The 25,498-nt window shown below is 38.8% G+C and overlaps 1 protein-coding gene across 1 annotated transcript; it reads right to left on the reverse strand.

Annotated features, from left to right (window-relative positions):
- Window positions 1-1,297: 1,297 nt before the first annotated feature.
- On the reverse strand, window positions 1,298-10,322 carry LOC124232346 (TATA box-binding protein-associated factor RNA polymerase I subunit A-like). Its single transcript, XM_046649299.1, has 4 exons — window positions 10,243-10,322; window positions 8,990-9,122; window positions 5,180-5,349; window positions 1,298-1,470 (listed from the first exon to the last, which is right to left on the reverse strand). The coding sequence occupies exons 2-4, from the start codon at window positions 9,108-9,110 to the stop codon at window positions 1,336-1,338; spliced, it is 426 nt and encodes a 141-aa protein (XP_046505255.1). The 5' UTR covers window positions 9,111-9,122; window positions 10,243-10,322; the 3' UTR covers window positions 1,298-1,335.
- Between the last annotated feature and the right edge of the window lie 15,176 nt (window positions 10,323-25,498).

The raw sequence follows: 25,498 nt of genomic DNA on the forward strand, positions 1-25,498 counted from the left end.
AAGACTTGAATAGACATTCTTCCAAAGAAGACATACAAACGGCCAACAAGTATGTGAAAGGTGTTCAACATCTCTACCCACCAGGGAAACACAAATGAAACCACAGTGAGATATCATCTCACATGTTAGAGTGGCTATCATCAAAAAGAAATAACAAATGCTGGTAAAGACGTGAAGAAAATGAAACCCTTGTACACTGCTGGTGGGAATATAAATCAGTATAGCCACTATGGAGAGCAGTATGGTTGCTCCTCAAAAACCTAAAAATAGAACTACAATATGATCCAGCAATCTCCCTTCTGGGTATAGGTCCAAAGATAAAATCACTGTCTCAAATAGATTTCTGCACTCCCACGTTTATTGCAGCACTACTGACAAAAGCCAAGACATGGAAACAACCTAAGTGTCCATCAACAGATGAATGCATAAGGAAAATGTGACACACATACACACAATCGAATATTATTCAGTCATAAAAAAGAAGGAAATCCTCCCATTTTCAACAACATGGATGGACCCTGAGAGCATTACGCTAAGTGAAACAAGTCAGATGAAAACAAATACCATATAATTTCACTTATATGTGGAATCTAAAAACACTGAACTCATGCAAACGGAGAGCAGAATGGTGGATGGCAGGCACTGAGGGGTGGAGGAAATGCAGAGATGTTGGTTAAAGGATACAAATTTTCAGTCAGAAGATAATTAAGTTCCAGGGATCTAATGCACAGCATGGTGACCACAGTTACTGACACTGGATTGCACGCTTGAAAGACGCTATGAGAGCAGAGCTCTACTGTTTTCATGACAATAACAGAATAGTAATTACGTGAGGTGAAGCACGTGTTAACCAACCTCACTGTGATAAATATTTCACAATACATGTGTGCATCAAATCATCACTTTGTACGTCTTAAACTTGCACAATGTTATATGTCAATTATATCTCAATAAAGCTGGGGAAAAAATACTTTTTCATGTATTCAAATTCCCAATGTGTTTAGCTCTTTTCTTTTTCCAAAAGCACCAATTCCTAGAGAGCTCAAATGACTTAAGCAAAGATATTAGGATCTGGCCCATCATGCTAATGAGGAACAGCTGCCATCTCTGGAAGCCTGGTTTCGGCAGCCAGAGCTATACAAAGAGAAGGTATCTGCTCTCAGAGAACAGAGTAGGCGACAGGACACGGAGAAGTAAACAGTTCTCATAACGCTGCTTTCTTTCGGCTTCTCTTATGCATCCAGGTGTCTCACCCTTTTTCCATGCTTTTTACATCATTACCTACCTTATCACAGAGACGAACAACTTATAAAAATGACCCCTGCAAATGTAAATTCACAAAGCCCACAAGCTCACCTTTAAGTAATTCATGACGCCAATATTTTTCATCCGGTCAGCAAAGGTATTGAACGCCTCCACGTTGCTTTTAGGGTGATAATACAGAATTTCACTCCCGAGCTTCCAAATAATCTGTCAAAACAGAGATGACTAACAAAAATGTAAAATCCTTGCCTTAACCAATCTCTGCCTCAGAAAGCTATTTTTTTCTGATTACATTAAAAAACAACCTATAATTCCTTTTCCTAGATACTACTGTCAACATTTTACTGTATTTCACCTAGTGAAACTAATATTACATCTTATGTGATAAAATCTTTTCCATCAATTAAATTAAAATACCAGATAACTATAACACAGTCAATTTTAAGTCAGCAGTCCAAAGAACGTAGGCAGTTAAGACACATATTGAAGATAAAAATTTTAATTAGTATGAGAGGAAGAATATTAAAGTCAGAAAACCTGAGTTCTAGCAACATTGACTTCTTCACTGCTCTCAGCCTCCTAATTATCCACAAAATGAGAGCAATGGACTAGACATTTCCTGAGCTCCCATCGAGCTCTACGACTCGATTTACAGAACTCCAATATAAGAATTTCATCAGCTACAGACAAATTTTTAATAAAAATATTTTCTCCCCAGAGCACCAAAGCTTTGCTGACAGAACTCGGAGCTCTTCTTTTTCCTGGGAACGAATCTCTATTTCTATTACCCTAATTTAAGGGACTTCAATAAAACTGACCTTAAAGTAAATGGAAGTGAATTTTAAATCAATTCTTCCTGTAAACATATATATTGGTTGTTCAGCATAATAACGATACTCATCTTTCCAACTAAGAAAGAGAGATCGAGATTTCATTTGTAGAACACCAAATTGTAGTATTTTGGAGCTTAAAGGAAACTTGGGAATTATCTATCACAGTTCTTCTTAAATCTAGTTGTATGTAAGAATTATCTGGGGCACTTGTTAAAAATAAATATTACAGAGACTCAGACTCTGATTCAGCAGGAGGGGAGGGGAGGGGAGACAGGAATCTATATTTTCAACAAACGCCCTAAGTAATTCATATAGAGCCAAACAAGTGTCCGGAAACCACTGATTCCATCCTTTATTTTACAAAACAAATTCTGGACAAAAAGGGCCTGTAACTTGCCCAATGTTTTATAGATGTACATAACTTTATTCCTTAAACTAAATTTTCGATCAATAAATTTTTTTTCCAGATTTTTTTGGCTCCATTAGATATCAAACTGATGCAATGGTTACTGTATTAATAAAAGCTATCTGAGATAGTCATGTGAAGTTATTTGTGGATAAACCGTCTTTTACTGAAGAAATGTAACAGAAGAGGCCAGGCACTGATCTAGATCCCGGCCCTGGTGGAATTTACTTCTATCTTAGAGAGACAATAACCAAGAAACTTAGTAATTAAATTAGCAAGTATCCTGGGATGGAGCAGGATAAGGGGATCAGGAGTGCCAGCTGGAAAGTGGGGGGGTGGCATGCAGCTGCAATGGTAAACAGCCATGGCAGGCCTCTCAGAAATGTGACCTGCAGGAGGGTAGCCATAGTGAGACCTGAAGAAAGACCTTTCCAAGTAAAGGAAATCGCTAAGGCAAAGGCAATGAGGCAGGAGCATATCTGGCCTGTTCAAGTAACAGCAAGGAGGCAGTGAGTTTGGAGAAGAAAACACAAGAGGGAGAGCGACAGCAGATGAGGTCAGAGAGGTCGAAGAAGAAAAGGGAGTGAGCGGACCACGCAGAACTCGCAGGCGATCAGAAGGACTTTGGCTTCTACTCCGAGTGAAACAGGAGGCTATCACAGTGTCTTCAGCAGAGGAGTGACACGATCTGACTTATGCTTTACAAGGATCATGCTGCGTCATTGGTCATTAAGGAAACGCAAATCAAAACCATGATGAGCTACCATTTCACAACCACTAGGACGGCTATAATGAAAAAGACAGACAGTAACACAGGTTGGCAAGGATGTGGAGAAACTAGAATCCTCATATATTGCTGGTAGGAATATAAAATGGTGCAGCCACTTTGGAAAACGGTCTATGAAGTTTAAGAATTACCATATGACCCAGCCATCCTTCTCCTAAGTATATACCTAAGAGAAATTACAACAAACATCCCTATAGAAACTTGTACCCAAATGTTCACAGCAGCATTATTCACAATAACCAAAAAGTGGAAACAACCCAGATGTCTAACAACTAATGAACAGATACATATAATGTGATATATCCATACAATGGAATGCTATTTTGCAATATGAAGGAATAAAGTACTAATACATGCTGTAACATGGATAAACCTTGAAAACATTATGTTCAGTGAAAAACATCATTCACAAACGTCATATATTATACAACTCCACTTATATGAAATGTCCAGAATGGAAAGTAGATTAATGGATGCCAGGGGCTGGAGATTATGGGGACGAACAGGGAGTGACTGCGAGTGAACAGGGTCTCCTTTTGAGGGGACAAAAATGTTCTAAATTTAGACTGTGGTAATGGTTGCACATCTCTGTGAATATACAAAAAAACACTGAATTATACAACTTAAATGGGTGAATTGTATGGTGCGTTAATAATATCTTAATAAAGGTAGGATCACTCTGGCTGCTATGCTGGAAACAGACTGGGGGTGGAGAAGGGCGAGCAGTCCTCAGGGAGGCGACAGTGGCTGGGATCAAGGGGCAGCAAGGGAGGTGGTGAGAAGTACTCAGACTGTAGGTATATTTTGAAACTAGAGTCAACAGGATTTTCTGATCGTTTGGATATGGTTATGAAAGAAAGATTAACTCCAGGGTTTGGCCCTAGCAATTAGATACATAAAGTAACCATCCTGTGAGATGAGGAAAATTAGTTTAGACAGGGAAGCTCAGAAAATCCCTTTTAGCTCTGTTGGTATGATATGACCATTAGATATCCAAGTGGTGATGTGGAGGAGACAGCTGGGTTAGGAATCTGGACTTGGAGATGTCAGGGCCATAGACAGACAACTGGGAATTGCCAGCATATAGACCAAATTTAAGGCTATGAAACTGACTGAGATCTTTAAGAGCGAGTTCAGACAATGAAGAGGACTAAGGACTGAGTTCTGGGGCCCAGGTCCAAAGGCCAGAAAGAGAAGCAGTCAGAAAAGGAGACTGAGGAATGTCCAGTGAGGCAGGAGAGAAAACTGACAGAGGGCGGTGTCTTGGAACCAGATGAAGAAAGGTTATCACACAGGAAGGAATGATCTCCTGTGTTAAATACTGCTGACAGATCAAGTTAGAGGAGCACTGAGAATCCGCCACTGGATTTAGCAACATGGAAATCACTGTTGACCTCGACAAAGCAATTTGGGAGAATCAGTGATGCTGGCGGTGGGGGGAGCCTAAATGGAGAGGGTTGGCGGAGAAGAAGGATGCACTCTCTTTCCAGGAGCTCTGCTGAAAGGGAGAGTGGAAAAACGGGGCACGGCCTGCAGAGAAAATGGGGGTCAAGAGATGATTTTAAGATGGAAAAAATAACATTTGTATGATGATAGGAAACATCCTATAGCGAAGGGACATTAATGACAGAGGCAAAGAAGGAAGAATTACTGGAATGAATGAAAATACTAAGGAATCTGAGAATTCAAACTATTTTCAGTCTCCTTTAAAATCATAGGAAGTAAAAAAAAGTACACACAAAAATGCCCCGATACAAACTCTCCACCCAAAACTACTTTCGGTAGCTTTTAGAAAAATCAACATGAGATGCTGCAGAAGCTATTCCGGTGGAGCTCAGGAGGCAGGAACTCGCAGACCTCCACAGTCTCTTGGAGCAGATGCGCACTCACCTCCGGGGCGGCCTGCCTCTTGCAGCTGTCCGAATCTTCCAAGACCTGCAAATAGCTGTGCATGTATTCCGCAGCCTGCTGCCACCGGTGCTTCAGCAGAGCTTCCTGGATAAAACTTAAACAAGCACTTGTCGTCTGCGCAAAATCCTTCTCCTTTTTCCCTCCAGTCGCTACAAAGATTAAAGAGACGAGTTTCACCACAGTGACCCCAATGCAACAACTCAAAAACCTTACTTCTATAAGCAGAAGTTTTAACAAGTAGAACAGAGGGTATTACTTAACCCAGGCCACCCCAATATCAAAGCTAGCTTCACTTGTTTTTGTTTTGTTTATCAAAAATTGTAGAAGGATCTGACGATTTTTTATAACAGATCACTATGTACTTTTTTCACAAATAATTCAAGAGTTCAAAGACCAGATCCACTGCTATAACTAAAATCCATCCATTGCTATCTACTTACTTATGTGACTAAGGTGTGTCAGAATTTTCATCATTTAAAACAAAATAGAATTGAAGCTAAATCTTTCCTTCTTCTAGAAATACATACTATTCATCCACAGATATATGAAGTAATTGGACAAAAATGATAACTATATTTTACTGAGATAAAAAGCAACCAAAACTTACTTTTAATACTTAAATTTTGATAAAACTTTTAATACTTGTTATTTTGATCAGCTGTGTACAACTATTAATTTAATGCTATCTCAATCCAGAAGAAATTTTAATACTTAAAACCTTGTAGGATATTAACAAAAATAATTAAAACTAGGTAGATACTTTTACTGAAAGAATAAAAGTATAAAACAAAAAGGCACAACACAAAATTTCCATCTATTAAAAGCATTTCATAAATATTTTTAAATGGTTGATGAAAAGTATCACATCCCTAGGCTGTTTAGATTCCACCAGATAGGTAGCTTTATATATATATATATATATATATATATTTTTTTTTTTCTTTTTTTTTTTTTGGTGAGGAAGATTGGCTGTGAGCTAACATCTGTGCCAATCTTCCTCTATTTTATATGTGGGATGCCACCACAGCATGGCTTGATGAGTGGTGCGTAGGTCCACACCTGGGATCCGAACTTGGAAAACCCAGGCCACCAAAGCGGAGCACGCAAACTTAACCACTATGCCACTGGGCCAGCCCCTCCACCAGATCTATTTTTTAAAGTAATATAATAATTTTATTTAAAGATACCAACATACACTGGAAATTATATCTTTTGCAACTATCAAGTGTAGGATACAATTTTTAGATGGCATTTTAGAACAGTACAAGGTAGTACCTAATTTTCCAAAAAAATAAAAGTAGAGGCCTACTGCTCTAGACTAGCGCTTCTCACACGTTTTCAGTGTGCAAACAAACCCCCTGGGGATCCTGATGCTTGCTACTCAGGGTGATCCTGGAACCAGCAGCTTAGGATCACAGGGAGCTCATGAAAAATAAGCTCTCTGAATCAGAAGCTGCATTTAACAAGATCTACACCCAAGCTCCCAGGATCAGCAGCAACACCACGCAAAATACCTCTTCTCTAAAACCTCGTTTATTCCCCTAAAGGAAAATTAATCTCAGGCCAAACTCCCCTCCATCCCTCCAGTGTTCACACCCCAGACTGGAAATCGACTTTAGACACTATTCCTAAATCCTTGGAAAATCCCCTCCCGCCTTCCAACTCAGGCTCGTGACCTCAGGAATCTCTCTCACGTCATCCTTTTGTGAGCAAAAGATAACAATTGTCAAGGAAAATGCATTTTGATGGAATGAGATACAATAAAGAACCAGCGTCATCAACCTAACTTCTAATGCCCTTGAAAGAATCTGGACACTTGTCATTCTGTCAACAAATACTTTTTGAGCACCACTATGCACCAAGAACTATTCTAGGTACTCGACACACAGCTCTATTCCAGGTGGGCCCCTGCCTTCAAAGTTTTTATTCTAGGGGGCACACACTTCCAAGTGCCAAAAGACATCAGAATAAAAAAAATAAATAATTGTTAGGAAACTGTGTTTTCCTACCATGAGCTAATTATCACTACAGTGTCAATATTACCTGCAACTATTTTCTCCTTACAAAGTATTTTGGATTTAAGGGGCTGGCCGCGTGGCCGAGTGGTTAAGTTCACATGCTCCGCTTCAGCGGCCTGGGGTTTTGCCAGTTCAGATCCTGGGTGCGGACATGGCACTGCTCATCCAGCCATGATGAGACGGCATCCCACATAGCACAACCAGAGGGACCTACAACTAGAATATACAACTATATACTGGGGGGCTTTGGGGAGAAGAGGGAAAAAAAAAAGGAAAAGATTGGCAACAGATGTTACCTCAGTAGCTCAGGTACTAATCTTTAAAAAAAAACAAAAAAATTGGGAGAGGAAATGCACATCTATGTATTAAAATAAAAAAGTAGGGCCAGCCCAGTGGCAGAGCGGTTACGTTCACATGCTCCACTTTGGCAGCCCAGGATTCGCCAGTTCGGATCCTACATGTGGACCTACGTGGCGCTTGTGAAGCCATGCTGTGGCAGGCATACCACATATAAAGTAGAGGAAGATGAGCACAGATGTTAGCTCTGGGCCAATCTTCCTCAGCAAAAAAAAAGAAAGAAAGACAGAAAGAAAAGAAAAGAGAAGTATTTTGTATTTAACAAGCCATCCATAACCTATAAAACATTTCTAAGCATGTAAATTCTGGACTTCAACCTACTTGTTTCTGGACTGACTCAAGCTCTCTAGAGAACAGTGGGGGCAGAAACGTGCCCAGGGAGGCCTTAACTAGCAGGAACTTTAGATGACTAGATCTCTGTAAGAACTGAAGTAGCACTCCTTCTGAAGTACCATCCATTCAAACCTGGTTTAAACCATGTGTCTTAATCCAGCAAAAATAAAAGGAGAAGAGAAAAAAGAAACTATTGATTTTTTTCAACACTCACTATGCACAAGGCTCTACGCTAGGCACTCTACATACATTATCCTATTTTTCATATCTCAGACACTAAAAGAATAGGCTTTGAGATCAGACAGGCCTACGTTTGACTCCTGGTACCAGCACTTAGAGGGTAAGTTCTTTGAAATTCAATTTCCTCATCTCTAAAATGGCTGAGCACATAGATTTACTGAGGATTACTTTGCTGAGATAATAAAATGAGATGATACTTGGAGTAACATAAAAAGAAATAGGAGCCAAATTCTAGAAGCCAAGAAATCTCAGGCAAGGGGAAAGAGGGCTAGACTAAGAAGATGTGTTTGGGTGGATCCAGAGGGTAAGGAGAAAAGTGCTGGTTCCAATGGATGCCCAGGAATACACCAGCCAACATGCAGGTAACTGCTTCTTTTATATATTCTGATAGGGGTTTATCTCATAGAAAAACTTCCTTCTATTTACATTAGAAGAAAATGGGGGAAAATATTCTTTATTTGAAACCTATTATAGATCAATTCTGTTAGGAATTATTTCACTGCAGTTCCATAGAAACTTCTTGAAAACAGAGACCCTGTCTTCTCCATCCATGTATCCCCAATATCTAGCCAATGCCAGAGATATAATAAACGCTCAGTATCGATAGAAAAAAAGTCTATCTACCATAATACAGACTATTGTTTATTAACTCAAAGGAAAATAACTGTAAAAGAAAAAAGAATCTATTTTTATGACTTCTTTTTTGCTTACAGTCTAAAATAACCTCCATATATTCCTATCTTGAAAACCGAACCAGCTCGGTTATTCATTTTTGTATCCATACTGAATCTTATCACCTCCATGCATTAAAGTTAAAATGGTTCTATCTTATTTTACTTACCCACAGTTTCTATATGCTTTTGGAGCCAAGGAAAATGCATTCCTGTTCCAGAGAGCTCACACCTTTCCCCCTGGTCATCCTCTGTTGTGGACTTTATCAATTCTTCACTGAAATCACTCATACCTATCCCAAACTGAGAACATCAGTTACTTTCTGTACATCTTAATCCACAGGCTTCCGAGTTATACAGAAAAAAAACAGCCATCTTTTTATCTAATAAACATCATTTGATCACCAAAATTAATTGCACCTAATAGTTCCTTTGAAGAAAGAAATGAATTTAATTATGTCGGCAAATGAGCTAAATGAATGATCCATTCAAAAAAAAGGACAACTACTACTATATTCAAGAATACACAAAGATAGATACTAACGTTTTAATTTAAAAAAAGTCTAGAGAAGAAAAAGCAAAACGATGCATAATAAAACAATACGACAAGTACAATAATAGTAGGAATTAACATTTATTGGGCCCATTCTATACACCAGGGATATAAATTACCTAATTTAATCCTTAGAGAAATCCTAAGGAAAGTACTATTATTTTCTTCCATTTTCATGAAAAAACTGAGGGGCTTAGCGAAATTATGTAACCTGGCCCAACCCCACAAGAAAGGAGAGGACAATATTCTAGAAACTAGAACACCCAACTACCTAGGATGAACAGAGCTTGGGGTCTGTGTGGAGGAGGAGGCAGAAGACAGAACTGACGGCGGGAAAGAAATCTAGAAAGAGTCATTTTCCAAGCTGAGTCTGGACTTCATGCACAAGATGTTCAGAGCCCCATATCCAATCGATTATTAGGTCCTGCTGATACTTGCTGGTATTTCTCCAATCTTCCCTCTTCTCCGCAATCCTCTACTACTACCCTAGCTCAGGACGCCTTCAAACTCGGTCTAGATTACTGCTTTAGCTTCCTAACTAGTTCCCCTGCCTCGAATTCTGCTTCTCCACACTACAGCCACGTAAACCTTTTAAAATCTAATTCTAGGGTTAGGAGCATGGGTTCGAAATAACACCGGAGTCTGAACCCGACCCACGTGTATTTTAAGGAGTCGTTCCAGAAGCAGCTCTCCCTTCCCAAATTCCCAAAGACTAAATTGGTGTCACGCGGTTGCCACGGTAACCAAAGCTTCTGCACCCCCTTCGGCCTCGTTCTCGGAACTGGAGGTTTCAGATCATGCGGAGAAAATAGCAAGAGAACACGAGTGAATCTAGCACGGCCCTCCCCGTTGCACTTTAAATGCACTCACCTGTCGAAAGCTGGAGCCCTTCTGCGACGCTAAACTCAAGCTCCGGACTCCCGAGCAAGCTGAGCACCCCTTCACCGGAAGCGGAGTTAGAGAGTGCTTTGAGTGAGCATGCGCAAAATCTGCCTGGGGGCGTTCCGGCGGCGCGCAGAGGCAGCCCCGCCCCTAGCTCCTCCCTCGGCGGTGGAGGCTTCGCTGTCCTCGCCACGACCCCAGACGTGACCCGGAAGTGACCGGGTACTGCCGCCCTTCCGTTGGCATGGCTCCAAATTTGTCACTTAGTCCGTTGGAGCCGTTAAATGGCAGACTTTAATTGCAAATGAACATTAGAGTGAGGGCGCCTAGATGAGAGGAGCAGTCAAAAAGCAGGGTGTCACCCGAGTAATTCACTGTACGATGACCTTTCGGTTTCTGCTTGGCTGGCGCACTGGGCTGGTCACGCAGGTGTGGCTGGCGGCCCAGACCGGATAAATTTTTACATAGCCTTTTAATTGCTTCCTTGAAATCTTTTTTCTCTTTTATTAAAGTTTTAGCTTTGAATTTAAGTGACTCTGACTGCGTCCCCAAAATTTGGCCAAGGATATCTTTTTCCTTCTCAGCAGGGAAGTTCTGTGGACCTGTCTGGGGTCACTTTTCATGAGGAACGTTGACAAACTTACATGAAATAGGGGTCGAAAGTAAGATGGTTAAATGTGAAAAGAGGGCAAGTTGAGGAGCTCTGGGGAAGATGGTCCTGGAAAAGCAGAGACCCATGGGAACAATATATATCTCCAAAATTTGGAGAGTCAGTCTGAGCAAGAAGGGTCATAGCATCAGAAAACAGAACTAGGACTAACTAGTGAAAGTTAAGGGAGGGAGCTTAAAGTCCTTACAAGAATTTTGTTCATAAATAAGGCTGCACAAATAATGGCATAGGCTCCCACAGGAAGCTTTGAGTTCTCCGTACCCTAAAAGTGAACCATTTGAGCAGAATCAGAGTATTGTAGAGGAGATTAAAGGGTCAAATAAGAGTTTGTACAGTGATTCCTTAAAATGCTGAAAATACTTGTCTTCATGAACACTATGCAGTAGGTATGGGCTTGCAAGAAAAATTGCTTCTGCCACAACTAGGACCCAGAACTAAAAATATACAACTATGTACTGGGGGACTTTGGGAGAAAAAGGAAAAATTTGAAAAAAAAGAAAAATTCCTTCTGCTACTCCTTGTGTCATAGGTTCTTGGCTTCACTCAAGCCTGTACTCTAATTCCACAGGCAAGGCTGAGCTAAATGATAATGTCCAGGAGGACACACACATGAAATAACATAGCTGTAAGCATCTAGTCTAGAGGTTTGATCTGGCGACATTTCTTCCCTTGCTGTGGGAAGGTATGAGGTATAATTTCACCAAAACCAACCCAGAGCTGATTTTATATGGCTAGAAATTCGTGGTCTCTCAAAAATAGGGAAAAAAATTCTGATTTAATTTAATGTTCTCAGACAACTCTAGGCAACAGTAGATAAATGAGAAAAAGTCAAGAACTAGTATCTTTATATGCTCTACCCACTCTTCCCTTTTCCATGGTACAATTCTGGTAGAAAATGTGTTAGGGAGAAGAAAGTAAGAAGAAAATGACTATACTATACCACACCCAATAGCATAAATAAGATTTAAAAAATAGGATTTAAAAAAGGAAATGGTCTGACAAAAATGCAAACATAAAACAAAGCATGCAGAAGACTTTCTAGACTCTAATCTAGAAGAAAACGTATCCTAAGCAACAGATGTTCGTGCTAAAAAAGCAACTTAATATGATGATGAATTACACTTTTTAAAAAAAACTATTAACTGTTATTTAGAGAATATTATCGCCATGAGCCCTTCAATTATTCCCATAAACCCTTTATTAGACTCCCTGCAAATTAATAAAGAACAAGCTTCAGAAAACCAAACAGTTGGAAAGACATCATCATAAATAAACGATATCACAGTTAATAATACAAACAATATGAAAAAGGAATGTGGCAAAAATGAAAGCATAAGAACAAAACAGCTCACATAATAATATAGAGAAAAATATTATCCAACTGTGAACTCCCTAAAACACACGGACTACGATCTCACCCCTGACTTAAGGAAAATCTATATCCTCAAAGGCTCAGCTTCATTTTTTTTGCCCATTTGGTGCCCTGAGCCACTCTATAAAGAAGTCTGGCTATCCTACTGGGGAGAGAGAGGCCACAAGACAACAGAGTCCCTGGAGAATGAAACACCACACAGAGAGAGGCCACATGGAGCCAACAGTCAGCATCGTAATTCCATATGCATGAGGAAGGCCTTCCCAGACCTTGCGGCCCAAATCGGTCACTTGCTCATTTCAACCAGACAGTTGAGTCCAGTCGATAACACATGGAGCAGAGGTGAGCTATTCTCGAGAAGCCCTGTGCAAATTCCTGACTCACAAAATTGTGAGCAGCAAAATGGTGGTGGTTTTAAGCATCTGAACTTATTGATCATTAGCATCTTCCAACTTTTTTCTTCGTCAGTCAGTGTTGTTAGAGATTACCAGTTTATTTATGCTGTGGTCAGAAAACAAACTCTGTGAGATGTCAATATTTTAAAATTTTTAGACATTTATTTTGTTGCCAAAAATATGGACTGTCTTGGTCAATGTTCCATGGACACTAGAAAAGAATGTGTGTTCTACAGTTGTTGAGTGTTGTATATTATCAATGTCGATGAGGTTAAGGTAGTTGATAGTTTTGTTCAGATCTATATTGTAACTGATTTTTCATATCACTATATGAACACTTACTATTAATTACTGAGATCGGCATGTTAAAATGGCAAACCATGTTTGTAGATTTGTCTCTTTTTTCTTTAGTTTTGTCAGCTTTCCTTCACATATTTTGAAGGTTTGTTATTGAACACATAAATGTTTGTGGTTCTTATATCTTCCTGATTAAATAACCATTTTATCATTCTAAAATATACTTTTTATCTCTGATAAAACTCCTTATCTTGAACGAGTTTGTCTGATATTAACATAGTCACGGCAACATTCTCAGCTTACTGTTTGAGTGGCATATCTTTTTCCATCTTTCTACTTTCAACCTACCTGTGTTTTTTATTCAGTGCTACTTCCCTTGTAGACAATAGTTAGTTGGATCTTCACATTTTTAATCCAATCTGATAATCACTATCTTTTAATTGGTGTGTTTTATTCATTTATATTAATTGTAATAATTGATGTCGTTGAATTTAAGTCTATCATTTTTCTGTTTCCAGTTTGTCCCCTTAGTTTTTTGTTGCCCTGTTCTCCACTTCCTGCCATTTTTTGGATTAATCAAAGTTTCAGTATTCCATTTTAATTTCTCTGTTGGCTTTTAGCTATATCTCTTTGCATTATTGTTTTAGCAGTATTTCTAGGATTTATCATCTGCTTTCCTAAATTATCACAGTCTACTTAGAATTAAAATTGTGATGCTTCACATAAAATAAAGGAGCCTTGCCACAGTGTAGTTCCATTTACCATCACCCCCAAGTCCTTTGTGGTTTATTGTCTTATATATTCTATCTACAGACATTGTTATTTTTGCTTTAAACAGTTATATGTATTTTAAAGAAATTAAGAGAAGAAATATATATATTGCCTTTCATATTTACCCATATTTTACCATTTCCAGTACCTTTCATTCCTTCCAGTAAATTATCTTCAAAAGTAGTTGCCAGAGGGACCAGCCCAGTGGCACAGCAGTTAATTTCACGCATTCCACTTTGGCGGCCTGGGGTTCACCAGTCCAGATCCTGGGTGCGGACCTACGCATCGGCTATCAAGCCAAGCTCTGGCAGGTGTCTCACACATAAAATAGAGGAAGATGGGCACAGATGTTAGCTCAGGGCCAATCTTCCTCAGCAAAAAGAGGAGGATTGGCTGCAGATGTTAGCTCAGGGCTAATCTTCCTCAAAAAAAAAAAAATAGTTGCCAGAAATTCTTCCCATTCCTGTACAATCATGTTGCTTCTTCCATTAAGAAGTAGAGTCTATTGCTCCACCCCTCGAATCTGGGCTGGTCTTTTGATTTGCTTTGCTGAACAAAATATGGGAAAAGTGATGCCAAGCCAGTTCTAGGACTAGGACTTAAGAAGCCTTGCACTTTCCATTTTTATCCTCTAGGAATCCAGCCAACAAGTAAATAAGTTTAGGCTAGATTACTGAATACAGGCCTACCTCTTTTATTGTACTGTGCTTTATTGTGCTTCACAGATACTGTGTTTTTTACAAGATTTTGAGCACCAGCACAAAGGCTCACTGAAGGCTCAGATGATGGTTAGCAATTTTAGCAATAAAGTACTTTTTAATTAAGATAGACCAATTGGGTTTTTTTGGTGCTATTTCACACTTTTATGTGCACTGAGAAACAAAAAATTCATGTGACTCACTTTATTGTGATATTCACTTTACTGTGGTGGTCTGGAACCGAGCCCACAATATCTCTGAGGTATGCCTGTAACGAAAACCATTTGGATAGAGGGGGACCCATCCTAGCCATTTCAGTCACCACACCTGAGCCAGCAGACATGTTGAGTGAAGCTATTTTGGAAGTTTCAGCCCTGGCCAAGCTCCCAGCTGAATGCGGCCACATGAGTGACCAGCAACACCCAGAAATGAAGAACCACCCAATTAAGTCCAGCCAAGGCACAGTATCAGGAGAAAGAACAAATTATTATCATTTTAAACTACTAACTTTACATAGTAAAGGATAACTAAAACATTCCATTTCTATTGAATGTGCCATCATCTCCTTTCATCTTAAAGAATTTCTTTTAGCATTGCTTTTAGTACAGGTCTGTTGGTGATGAATTTTCTCAGTCTTTATTTATCTGAAAATGTCTATTTTGCCTTCAGATTGAAGGATATTTTTTCTGGATATAAAATTCTGGATCGACAGTTTTTGTCTTCTGGCACTTTAAGCCCTTCCATTGGCTATTCTTTTTTAACATGACCAACTTGTGTTGGGTTTGGCTTTTTTTAAGGTATGCTTTATTTGGTGAGGAAGATTGGCCCTGAGCTAACATCTGTTGCCAATCTTCCTCTTTTTTTTCTATTCCTCTTTTCTCCCCAAGGCCCCAGTACTAGTTGTATATCCTAATTGTAAGTCCTTTTAGTTCTTCTGTGTGAGATGCTGCCATAGCATGGCTGGATGAGCAGTGTGTAGGTCTGCACCCAGGATCCGAACTGGCGAACCCTGGGCCACTGAAGCAGAGCACATGAACTTAACCACTCAGCCATGAGGCCAGCCCCTTCCATTGGCTTTTGACCTCTTGTTTCTGATGAGGAGTCAGCTACCCTTTTTATCACTTTCCCCATGTGTAATGTATCACTTTTCCCTGGCTGCCTTCAAGACATTTTCCTCCCTATTTGGTTATTTGCAGTTAGACTCTTCACTGAATTTCCTAGATCTATTTCTTTTTCACTAAATTTGAGATATTTCAGCCATTATTGCTGCAAATATTTTTTCCATACAATTATCCCTCTGCCTTCCTTCTGGAACTCCAATTTTATATATATTAAGACCACCTGATGTTGATATGTTACTGACTCTCTGTTTATTTTTTTCTTTCTGATCTTTAGAACGGATAATTTAAAAACAAAAAAAAAAAGATTGGCACCTGAGCTAACAGCTGTTGCCAGTGTTCTTTTATTTCTTCTTCTTCTTCTCCTCCCCAAAGCCCCCCAGTACATTGTTGTCTATTCTAGTTGTAGGTCCTTCTGGCTCTGCTATGTGAGACACCACCTCAGCATGGCTTGGTGAGTGAGACTAGGTCTGTACCCAGGATCCAAACCAGCAAAACCCTAGGCTGCTGAAGCAGAGCACACGAACTTAACCACTTGGCCACAGGGCCCTAGCATGGATAATTTCTATTGATCTATCCTCAAGTTAACTTTTTGTTGTTTTTGTAGTGTCCAATCTGCTAAGCCCATTTAGTGAATTTTTCATTTCAATTACTGTACTTCTCAGTTCTTGGAATTTCTGTTTTTTAAACAAAGTTTTCATTTATACACTGATAGCCCTTATCTGTTCACTCCTTACTATGTTTTCCTTTAAGTCCTTTAAATTATTTACAAAAGCTACTTTAAATTTTTTTTCTGCTAATCCCCAAATCTGGGTCATCTCACAGATATCTTTATAGCCTATTTTTTGTTTTATGGTTCAAATTTTCCTATCTCTTTGTGTGTTTGATAATAAGTTATATGTTGGACATTTATAGATAATACATTGTAGGGAGTCTGGATTATATTGTCTTCCTTTAAAGAATATTACTTTTTGTGTGTCATGCAGATTAAATATTGGTAGGTCCTTTTGGTCATGTCCACCTTGGTACTACTCATTTTCAACGTGTGTCTATTTTGGTTTTAAACTCAGTCATAGCATGTGCCACTTACTCTTTTGCATGGTTCTTTCTCTTATGGCTTGATTCTGGATTCTCAGTCAAGTGCCCAACGTGTCAGTGAAGTTGCTGCTCTCTGGCTGGGCTGGAAGCCCAATGTCTCCTGGCACTGCATGATCTTTAGCATCACTCTTCAGCCTTCCCTCTGCAGCAGACAAACTTGGCTAAGCCTGTGGAGTCTCACCTGACACATTTGTATCCTCAGTGAATTCCCACATAGGCTTCTAGTATTACCGTCCCCCCAGTACACACACACACACACACACACACCATCAGCTCAGTTATTCTAACCTACAAAATCCCAGCCACTTCAATAACCTTGACCTCTGATAATTTTCTCTTCATGTCAGCAAGACTATCACTTTACTTGAGTTCTCAGCCCCTGATTATGGAGTTTACTTTGTGTGTTTTGTTCTTAAGGATCACAGTCATGTGCTGCCTGGTTATCAGTGCCTGGAAATAGTCACACTAAGTAGTTTGTCTAGTTTTATACTCTTTTGTGGCAGGAAGGCAAATCCAGTACCAGCTACTCTATCGTGGTTCAAAGCAGAAGTACTAAATTTCCTGTATCTTTGTCCACCAACAGTAATAGGGACACTCAGTTAACAGGCCAAACTACATAGAAATTTGCAATGTCTCACAGATTCAACAACAATTTCATTGTCCATGGGACTTAAAATCAACTGAAGGAGTAAACCTCAAAATAGATCTCTGAAAAATAAACTGGCCAAGATTTGTAATTTAATCAGACCTAAATGATCCTATTTCTACCCATAGCTTTATGAGCATGAGATCTACAATTACTAGAAAAATAAAAACTAATGGATAAACTCATAAAATGTTCCACTACAATCCAATAGACGGCCTCATATGATACTTTCATATATTAGATGATAGTTGTGAAATTATTACAAAATACTAATGAACACATTCCACTCATGGATTAAAACATCCTTCCCAACAATTTTGAAGAACTGTGTCATTATCTACAACCCAAAGGTTAGATACACCTCAAAATTCTCTAGAAAAGACATTTCTTAAATCTCATCCAAATGAACTTCCCCAGGTGTTTTTTACCATTGATGTGACAAAAGCCTTCTAGTCCTAAATGCACATCGTCTACGAGGAGGAGACATTGGTCCTCGACAATTAACAGCTCCTTGATCACATTTCATACAACCCACTCTAGACATAAAAAAAGAAAAAAAACCTTGTACATGTTTTCTGCCGACCTTATCCTACAATCTACAGTGGAGGTCAGCAAACTTTTTCTGTGAAGAGACAGTAAATATTTTAGACTTTGCAGACCATACAGTCTCTGCTGCCACTATTCAACCCTGCCGTTGCAGCACAAAAGCAGCCATAGATAAATGTAAATGGTCGAGCCTGTCTAATAAAACTTATATTTACAAAAACAGGTGGCAGGCTGGATTTGGCTGTAGGCTGTAGTTTGCCAACAGTTGCTCTAGGGTACCAATTAATGTTTATGCTCACAATAGAGGTTCGGTTGGGATACATACATACATACAGACAATTTTAAAGATACGTAATTATATGAATGAGGATTTTTTGTCCAAAAAAGAGATCTACTAAAAAATAATTATCATAGATCTCAGTCATTATGATAGTCATTGGCTCCACATTGTTTCTCCTGGGTGCTCTAAACAATTAGTAGATGTCAACGCTAAGGAGTAATTTTGCTGTTCTATTTTGGAGAAACATGATCATAATGGGGCAAAATGGGACCAGCCATCATGAAGATGGTATATATTTATTTCATTACAGTTGTTCTCATAGTAACTCTGCATTCTGAGTCTCAACTTAGACCCCTAAGTTTTAATTGAGAAGCATGTGCTTTTGTTAAGAATAAAGAAAAAACCCTCTACCTCCATTCCAAGTAACTCAGCATGTGTCCGTGATTTGACTATTAACACAAAGAAAAAACAATACAATTCATTCAGATTTAAGTTTAAGATAAGGTAATACAGAAGAGGGAGCAAACGTGGGAATGTTGAAGTAGAAGGATTAGACCCCTCTTGGAGGAAGTGTGAGATGTCCCTTAAGGTGGTATCAGCTTTAGTGACAAAAACACTGTAAAGCAAAGTCGTTTGGATCTACAAAAGACTTTTTAAAAATAATCCTTTCATTTTAGCTGATAAGAGAAACTACCAAATACAGAATATTTACAACCACAGGTGCTTGTTAACTGATCAGATTTTAAAAGTCTCAAACAGTGCATCTCAGCTGGGAGAGTGGTACTCTTCCTACCAAGGGGAGTTTTGAAATGCATGGAGGCAATTTTTATTTTGACAATATTTATTTTATTTTATTTTTATTTATTTTTCAGGACTAAGGATGCTACTAGAATTTCATGGCCAGAGCCAGGGTGGTTGTATATCCTGCAACTGGGTGGAATGTCCCACCTAAAATGCCAATAGAGCTCTAGCAAGAAACATTTGCCTAAACAAGTAACGTGCTCTGGTCCCTTACTTAACTGCGACTGTGTTTTCCTACAAGTCAATTCAATTCAACCTAAAGGGATAAAGGCTTTCATACCTTCAAATTGTTTTATTACCCATTTAAATGTCATTCTTGGTTTCTTTAGTTTGTCAATAATAGTAAGTGCATTTAAGATAATTATGAGAACTAAATAAAAGCATGACTAGTGTAGAAGCTTAATGATGACTACAGCTTATACTTTTTACTAAAGACTTCAGATTTTTCTGAAATGGCCATGAGAGTCTCAGATATCCCAACAAAATTCTCAGCCTCTGATCACAGACAAACGAAAAATTGGTGGTTTTGTGATAACCACCATCATTCTTGCTTCTTCCAAGAGAGCTGGGCCAAAAATATTTTAAACCCTAAAACACAATTTTAAGTTTTGCTTTTCTTTACAATAAGTTTACGCAAAATAGTGGACAAGTATATGGTACAGATCTGGTGTTAATTTTTAATCCCTGCTTTCTAGAGCCATGCTATCTTTAAATGTGCCTCGTCTGAGTTGAGATGTGCTGTAAAGTGTAAAATACACCCCAGATTTCAAATGAAATAAAGAAGGTAAAATGTCTCACTAATAATTTTTATATTGATTACAAGTTGAAATAATAATATCTTGTATATATTTGGTTAAATAAATGTATTGTTAAAATTAATTTCATTTGTTTTGTTTTACCTTTCTAAAGTGACTTGTACACATTTTAAACTACATTTGTACCTGGCATTATATTGCTATCGAACAGCATTGTTCTAGAGAATCAGTGAGAAATCTGAGGTTATGGTTAGATTCTCTACGCAAGCATTGTGATTTGAAGTCATTCATCCCTCCTCTTAGGCATTCCATGCTATTTCGTATATGATGTAGATTTAAACAGGAAGGAGCTTTCATGCTTGGAGAAACTCTTTACATTTCCAGTTTGCAATTGCTCAGTACCCGCACTTGAGGACAGTCTTCATAATGGTATTTATGTTGCTGCTCCTAATTTTCTGCTGCATGTACCGATTAAAATGCTGAGGATTCAGGAGATTGGCTTTGTCTCGCTATGTGATCTGTAACAGGCCTGCTGTGCTTGTATGTTACCCTCAAGAACGTATTTTCTCCCTCTCAGCTCTCAGTGTCTCCTCCCGGAGGTGCTTTTGACTTGCCAGGCACAGCTTGGGAGGCTGTGAGTGGCCATGCTGTCTTCTAGCAAGAAGGGAACAGTTTCCAGGGGAGGTACTGTCTAAAAATGTCTCCTTTGTCACAAAGGCATTGATTTGCTGGGACTCTTCTTGCACCGTCAGCCATCCTAGTTGGCTGTAAAAGCCTGAGATTTTGCTGTTTGATTATTTAAACACATAAATGGGCAACTTTTTAATATATGATCTCATTTGCTTCTTACAGAAACACTATGGAAGTTTGAACATTAATCCCAATTTTGTAGATGAGGAATCTGAGACTCAGAAAAGTTAATTACCTGCCGAGGATCACACAGTTAGACTTGTGATACCTAGTTTAATGCTTTTGACTTCCTTCCCTGCCTCTGCTATAGTCCTAGTAAGGAAGGAATTCATATCTGGAAAGTGTAAATGGACAAACAGTCTGCACTGTGGAAACTGAGTTGTACAGGCCCCACCCTGGAATTTGGTCTGGTTTTGTTTCAAAGCACCAAATATTTGACTTCTGTGAAAATAGTGCCAAGGTAAATTAGGCAGAACCGGAAACAGGAACTTATCTATAAGCCCATAAGTTAGTGGCAACTTCAGATGTTTGAGTTCCTTTCTTCGTACGATAGAAACTGGGATAATATTTGTCAGGACTAGACAAATAGTACGTGCTGATAGAAGACTTTGCCTTGTATATGACTCACTCCCAGTAGAACATAATCCTTTGACATGACTTCCACATGGCTTTTTAATTATGGGGATGATTTAACCCTACTGGCCACGCCCAACACAAAACTCCATTCTCCTTGGCTTTCAGAACACAATACTTGCTTACATTCTAGTTCAGTTATAAAATCCCTTAAAGTCTGATAGCTTTGTTTTTTACTCTCTTAAGTCTAAATTCTTGTGCTTGATTTTCAAGGGCTTTTGTAATCTGACCTACCCTAGCCCCCTAAATTTATCTCCCACTATTCTTTAATTGGATCATTTCACACTGGTAAGATTAGGTCTCCCTACTGTCCTTTAAACATTACTTTTTGCTCTCTTTTCTCCTGTGTTACTTTCCTCACTTGCTGTACTCTCTTTTTAGAATCTAAATCCTACCTGTTCACCAAGACCTAGCTTAAACCGCACCACCATCATTTACTTTCCTCCTTCTTTTAACTCTTTCGTGCTTAGAATTTGTGCCCACACACATTTTAGCACTTACCGTGTGGCAGGGTTCCTTGTCTTCCCCATACCCCCATTGTTACTGTGGATGGTGGTTGGCATCAGCAAGAGAGATTTACTTATCTTTTAGGAGTTTCCACTCTAAAGAATATAATGAGGGGCTGGCCCCGTGGCCGAGTGGTTAAGTTCACGCGCTCCGCTGCAGGCGGCCCAGGGTTTCGTTGGTTCGAATCCTGGGCGCGGACATGGCACTGCTCATCAGACCATGCTGAGGCAGCGTCCCACATGCCACAACTAGAAGGACCCACAACAAAGAATATACAACTATGTACCGGGGGGCTTTGGGGAGAAAAAGGGGAAAAAAATAAAAATCTAAAAAAAAAAAAAAAAAGAATATAATGAGGATCCAAGTCATCCTTCACCCTTGGAGGTGGAGCCAAGATGGGGCCTCCTTGGGCACGGGTGTAAAAGGTGGACCCATCTCCTAAACACTGGCCACAAAGGATGACACTGGACACAAAAGAAGCCAGAAATCTGGGAAAAGAAAAGAAGGGAAGAATATCTCAGGATTCTCAACAGGAAATGATACTGTGCAGGCCGACTTGACAGAGTAAAGAAATGTATGTTTGTTGTTTTTCTAATTTACACTGTATCATAACCAATCACAGTGTTTTATTTTTATTTATTTTTCTTCTTCTTCTTCCCCCCAAAGCCCTGCAGTACATAGTTGTATATTTCAGTTGTAGGTCCTTCTGGCTGTGCTATGTGGGATGCCACCTCAGCACGGCTTGATGAGCGGTGCCATGTCCACGCCTGGGATACGAACCGACAAAACCCTGGGCCACCTAATCAGAGCGTGCAAACTTAACCACTTGACCATGGGACGTCCTCCATGGTGTTTTTGTTTTTAACTAAGACGTTTACTAGGATTTACCTGGTTTATGACTCTTCAGTTACTTTTAAGGATAACTGTGTCTTATCTCTTTCTGTCTAATATTACAAACTACTTTTCCCCATATAGTTTTTGACAAATCTATTGAGGTATAAATGATATTTAAGTATTTAAATTGTGCAGTTTTCTGAGTTCTGACACATGCATACACACCTGCAACCATCACTATGATCAAAAGAAGGAACATATGCATCACCCCCAAATTTCTTTGTGTCCATCCCTTTCCTCCCTGCCTGTCATCAAGCAGAACTGTCATTATAGATTGGTTTGAATTTCCTAGAATGATGAATTCTTTTAGTTTTTGTTTGTCTGAAAATATATTTCACCACCTTTTTCCTTTGTTTTGTTTTGCATATCTAGAAATTTGCTTTTTGGCATGGGAGTCTTTTCTTGTTTTATTTTATTTTTTTTGAGGAAGATTATCTGAGGTAACATCTTCTACCAATCCTCCTCCTTTTGCTGAGGAAGGCTGGCCCTGAGCTAACATCGGTGCCCATCTTCCTCTACTTTATATGTGGGATGCTGCCACAGCATGGGCTGATAAGTGGTGTGTAGGTCTGCACCCAGGATCTAAACTGGCGAACCCTGGGCTGCTGAAGTGGAGTGTGTGAACCTAACCACTATGCCACTGGGCTGGCCCCTCTTCTCATTATTTTGTAGTAGCATTATTGGCATATAATTCATGTAACTAAACAATTCACCTATTGAAGTGTACACTTCAATGGCTTTTAATATATTCACAGAGCTGTGTATCATCATAATCAATTTTAGAACATTTTCATCACCCCCAAAGAGACACCTTATACCCTTTATCTGTCACCTTTCAACACCCCTGTCTCTGCCAGCCCTAGACAACCAAAAATATACTTTCTGTCTCTGTAGATTTGTGTATTCTGCACATTTCATATAAATGGAACCATACAATATAGGCTCTTTTGTGGCTGGTTTTTTCCCTTAGCATGATCTTTTCAGGGGTCATTCCTGTTGTAGCGTGTATCAGTACTTTGTTCCTTTTTTACTGCCGTTGTATTGACATGCCACATTTTACTCATTAGTTTGTCACGTGGATGAACATTTGGGTTGTCTTCATTTTGGGCTATTATGAATAATGATGCTGTGAATATTTGTGTCCAAGGTTTTGAGTGGATTTCATAGCTTTTTGGTTATTACCTAGGAGTGGAATTGCTTGGTTATATGGTAACTCTGTTTAATCTCTTGAGGAACTGCCAGATGGTTTTTCAAAGTGGCTGCACCTTTTACACTCCTACCAGTAATGTATGAGAGTTCTGATTTCTCCACATCCTTGTCAACATCACTATTATCTGTCTTTCTTATTATAGCCATCCTAGTGGGTGTGAAGTAATATCTTATTGTGATTTTGATTTCTATTTCCCTAAAGGCTAGTGATGTTAAGCATATTTTCATCTACTTATTGGTCATTGTATATTTTCTTTGGAGAAATGTGTATTCAAATTCTTTTCCCTGGGCTTTTAAAAATTGAGTTATTTAAAATTGGGTTATCTGTCTTTTTATTATTGAATTTTAAGAGTTATTTATATATTCTAGATGCAAATCTCTTATCAGATATATGAATGGGAAATATTTTCCTCCTTTCTGTGCGGTTATCTTTTCACTTTCTTGATGATGTCCTTCGAAGCACAGAAGTTTTAAATTTGATAAAGTCCAGTTTACCTTTTTTTCTTTAGTTGCTTATGCTTTTGGTGTTCTGTCTAATAAATCATTGCCTACTCCAAGATTTCTCCCTATGTTTTCTTCTAAGATTTTTATAGTTTTAGCTGTTACATTTAGGTCTATGATCCATTTTGAGTTAATATTTGTACGTGGGGTAAGGTAGGGTTCACTTTCATTCTTTTGCATGTGGATATCCAGTTGTCCCAGCACCATGTGTTGAAAAGGCTTCACCTCATGTCTGGAAAATATTTCACTTGGTATACAACTCCAGAGTGTCATATTTTTTTCTTCCAGCACTTTAAATATGTTGATTGACTGTCTTCTGGTTTCCATTTTTTGAATGAAAAGTCTCCTGTCACTGCTTCTCTGAACATAATGTGTCTGATGTCTGTAGATGATTTTCTATTTTTTTTCATTACCACTGGTTTTAACCAATTTGATATGCATTGGTGTTGTTTTCTTCATGTTTCTTGTGCTTAGAGTTTGTTGAGCTTCTTGGATCTGTGAGTTTTTATCAAATTTGGAATGCTTTCATTCATTGTTTCTTCAAACCTATTTTCTGTCTCACACATCCTTCAGGGGCCCCAATTACATGTATATTGGACTGATTTGAAGTTGTGCACATTGATGCTCTGTACATTTCTTTCAATCTCTTTTTCTCTCTGTGTTTCATTTTGGAGAGTTTATATAGTTATGTCTTCGAGTTCACTAATATTTTCTTCTGAAATGTCTAATTTGCTATTAGTCTTATCCAGTGTATTTTTCACCTCAGCCATTGTTTTCTTCACCTATGTTCGATTCAGATTGTTGCTATATCCTCCATGTTTCTCCTTTACATGTTTATGCTTTCCTATGGCATCTTTAACATATGGACTAAAACTGTGTTAATGTCCTCGTGTAAAAATTCTCTCATCTGTGTCATTTATGAAAGTTTCTATTGATTGATTTTTCTTTTCATTATGGGTTGTATTTTCCTACTTCTTTTCATGCCTCATAATTTTTTATTGGATTCCAGACATTGTGAATTAACCTTGTTGGGTGCTGAATATTTTGTATTCTTTTAAATATTCTTGAGCTTTGTTCTGGAATGCAGTTAATTTACTTGGAAACATTTTGATCTTTTCAAAGCTTGTTTTTTTTTTAAAGATTCACTCCTGAGCTAACAACTGCTGCCAAACTTCTTTTTTTTTTTTTTTTGCTTTTTCTCCCCAAATCCCCCCAGTACATAGTTGTATACTTTGGTTGTGGGTTCTTCTCATTGTGGGATGTGGGATGCCGCCTCAACGTGGCCTGATGAGCGGTGCCATGTCTGTGCCCAGGATCTGAACCGGTGAAGCTCTGGGCCACTGAAGTCGAACGCATGAACTTA

This window comes from Equus quagga, unplaced genomic scaffold (assembly GCF_021613505.1).
Source record: "Equus quagga isolate Etosha38 unplaced genomic scaffold, UCLA_HA_Equagga_1.0 HiC_scaffold_4853_RagTag, whole genome shotgun sequence".
Classification (NCBI taxonomy): Eukaryota; Metazoa; Chordata; class Mammalia; order Perissodactyla; family Equidae; genus Equus; species Equus quagga.

What these genes read in the sequence shown, in the direction of transcription:
- LOC124232346 (XM_046649299.1), bottom strand. Translation starts at nt 9,110, where the DNA reads ATGAGTGATTTCAGTGAAGAATTGATAAAGTCCACAACAGAGGATGAC. An exon ending in AAAGCATATAGAAACTGTGG is followed by an intron (nt 5,350 to 8,989) that starts GTAAGTAAAATA and finishes TAATCTTTGTAG; the next exon opens with CGACTGGAGGGAAAAAGGAG. An exon ending in AGAGGCAGGCCGCCCCGGAG is followed by an intron (nt 1,471 to 5,179) that starts GTGAGTGCGCAT and finishes CTGTTTTGACAG; the next exon opens with ATTATTTGGAAGCTCGGGAG.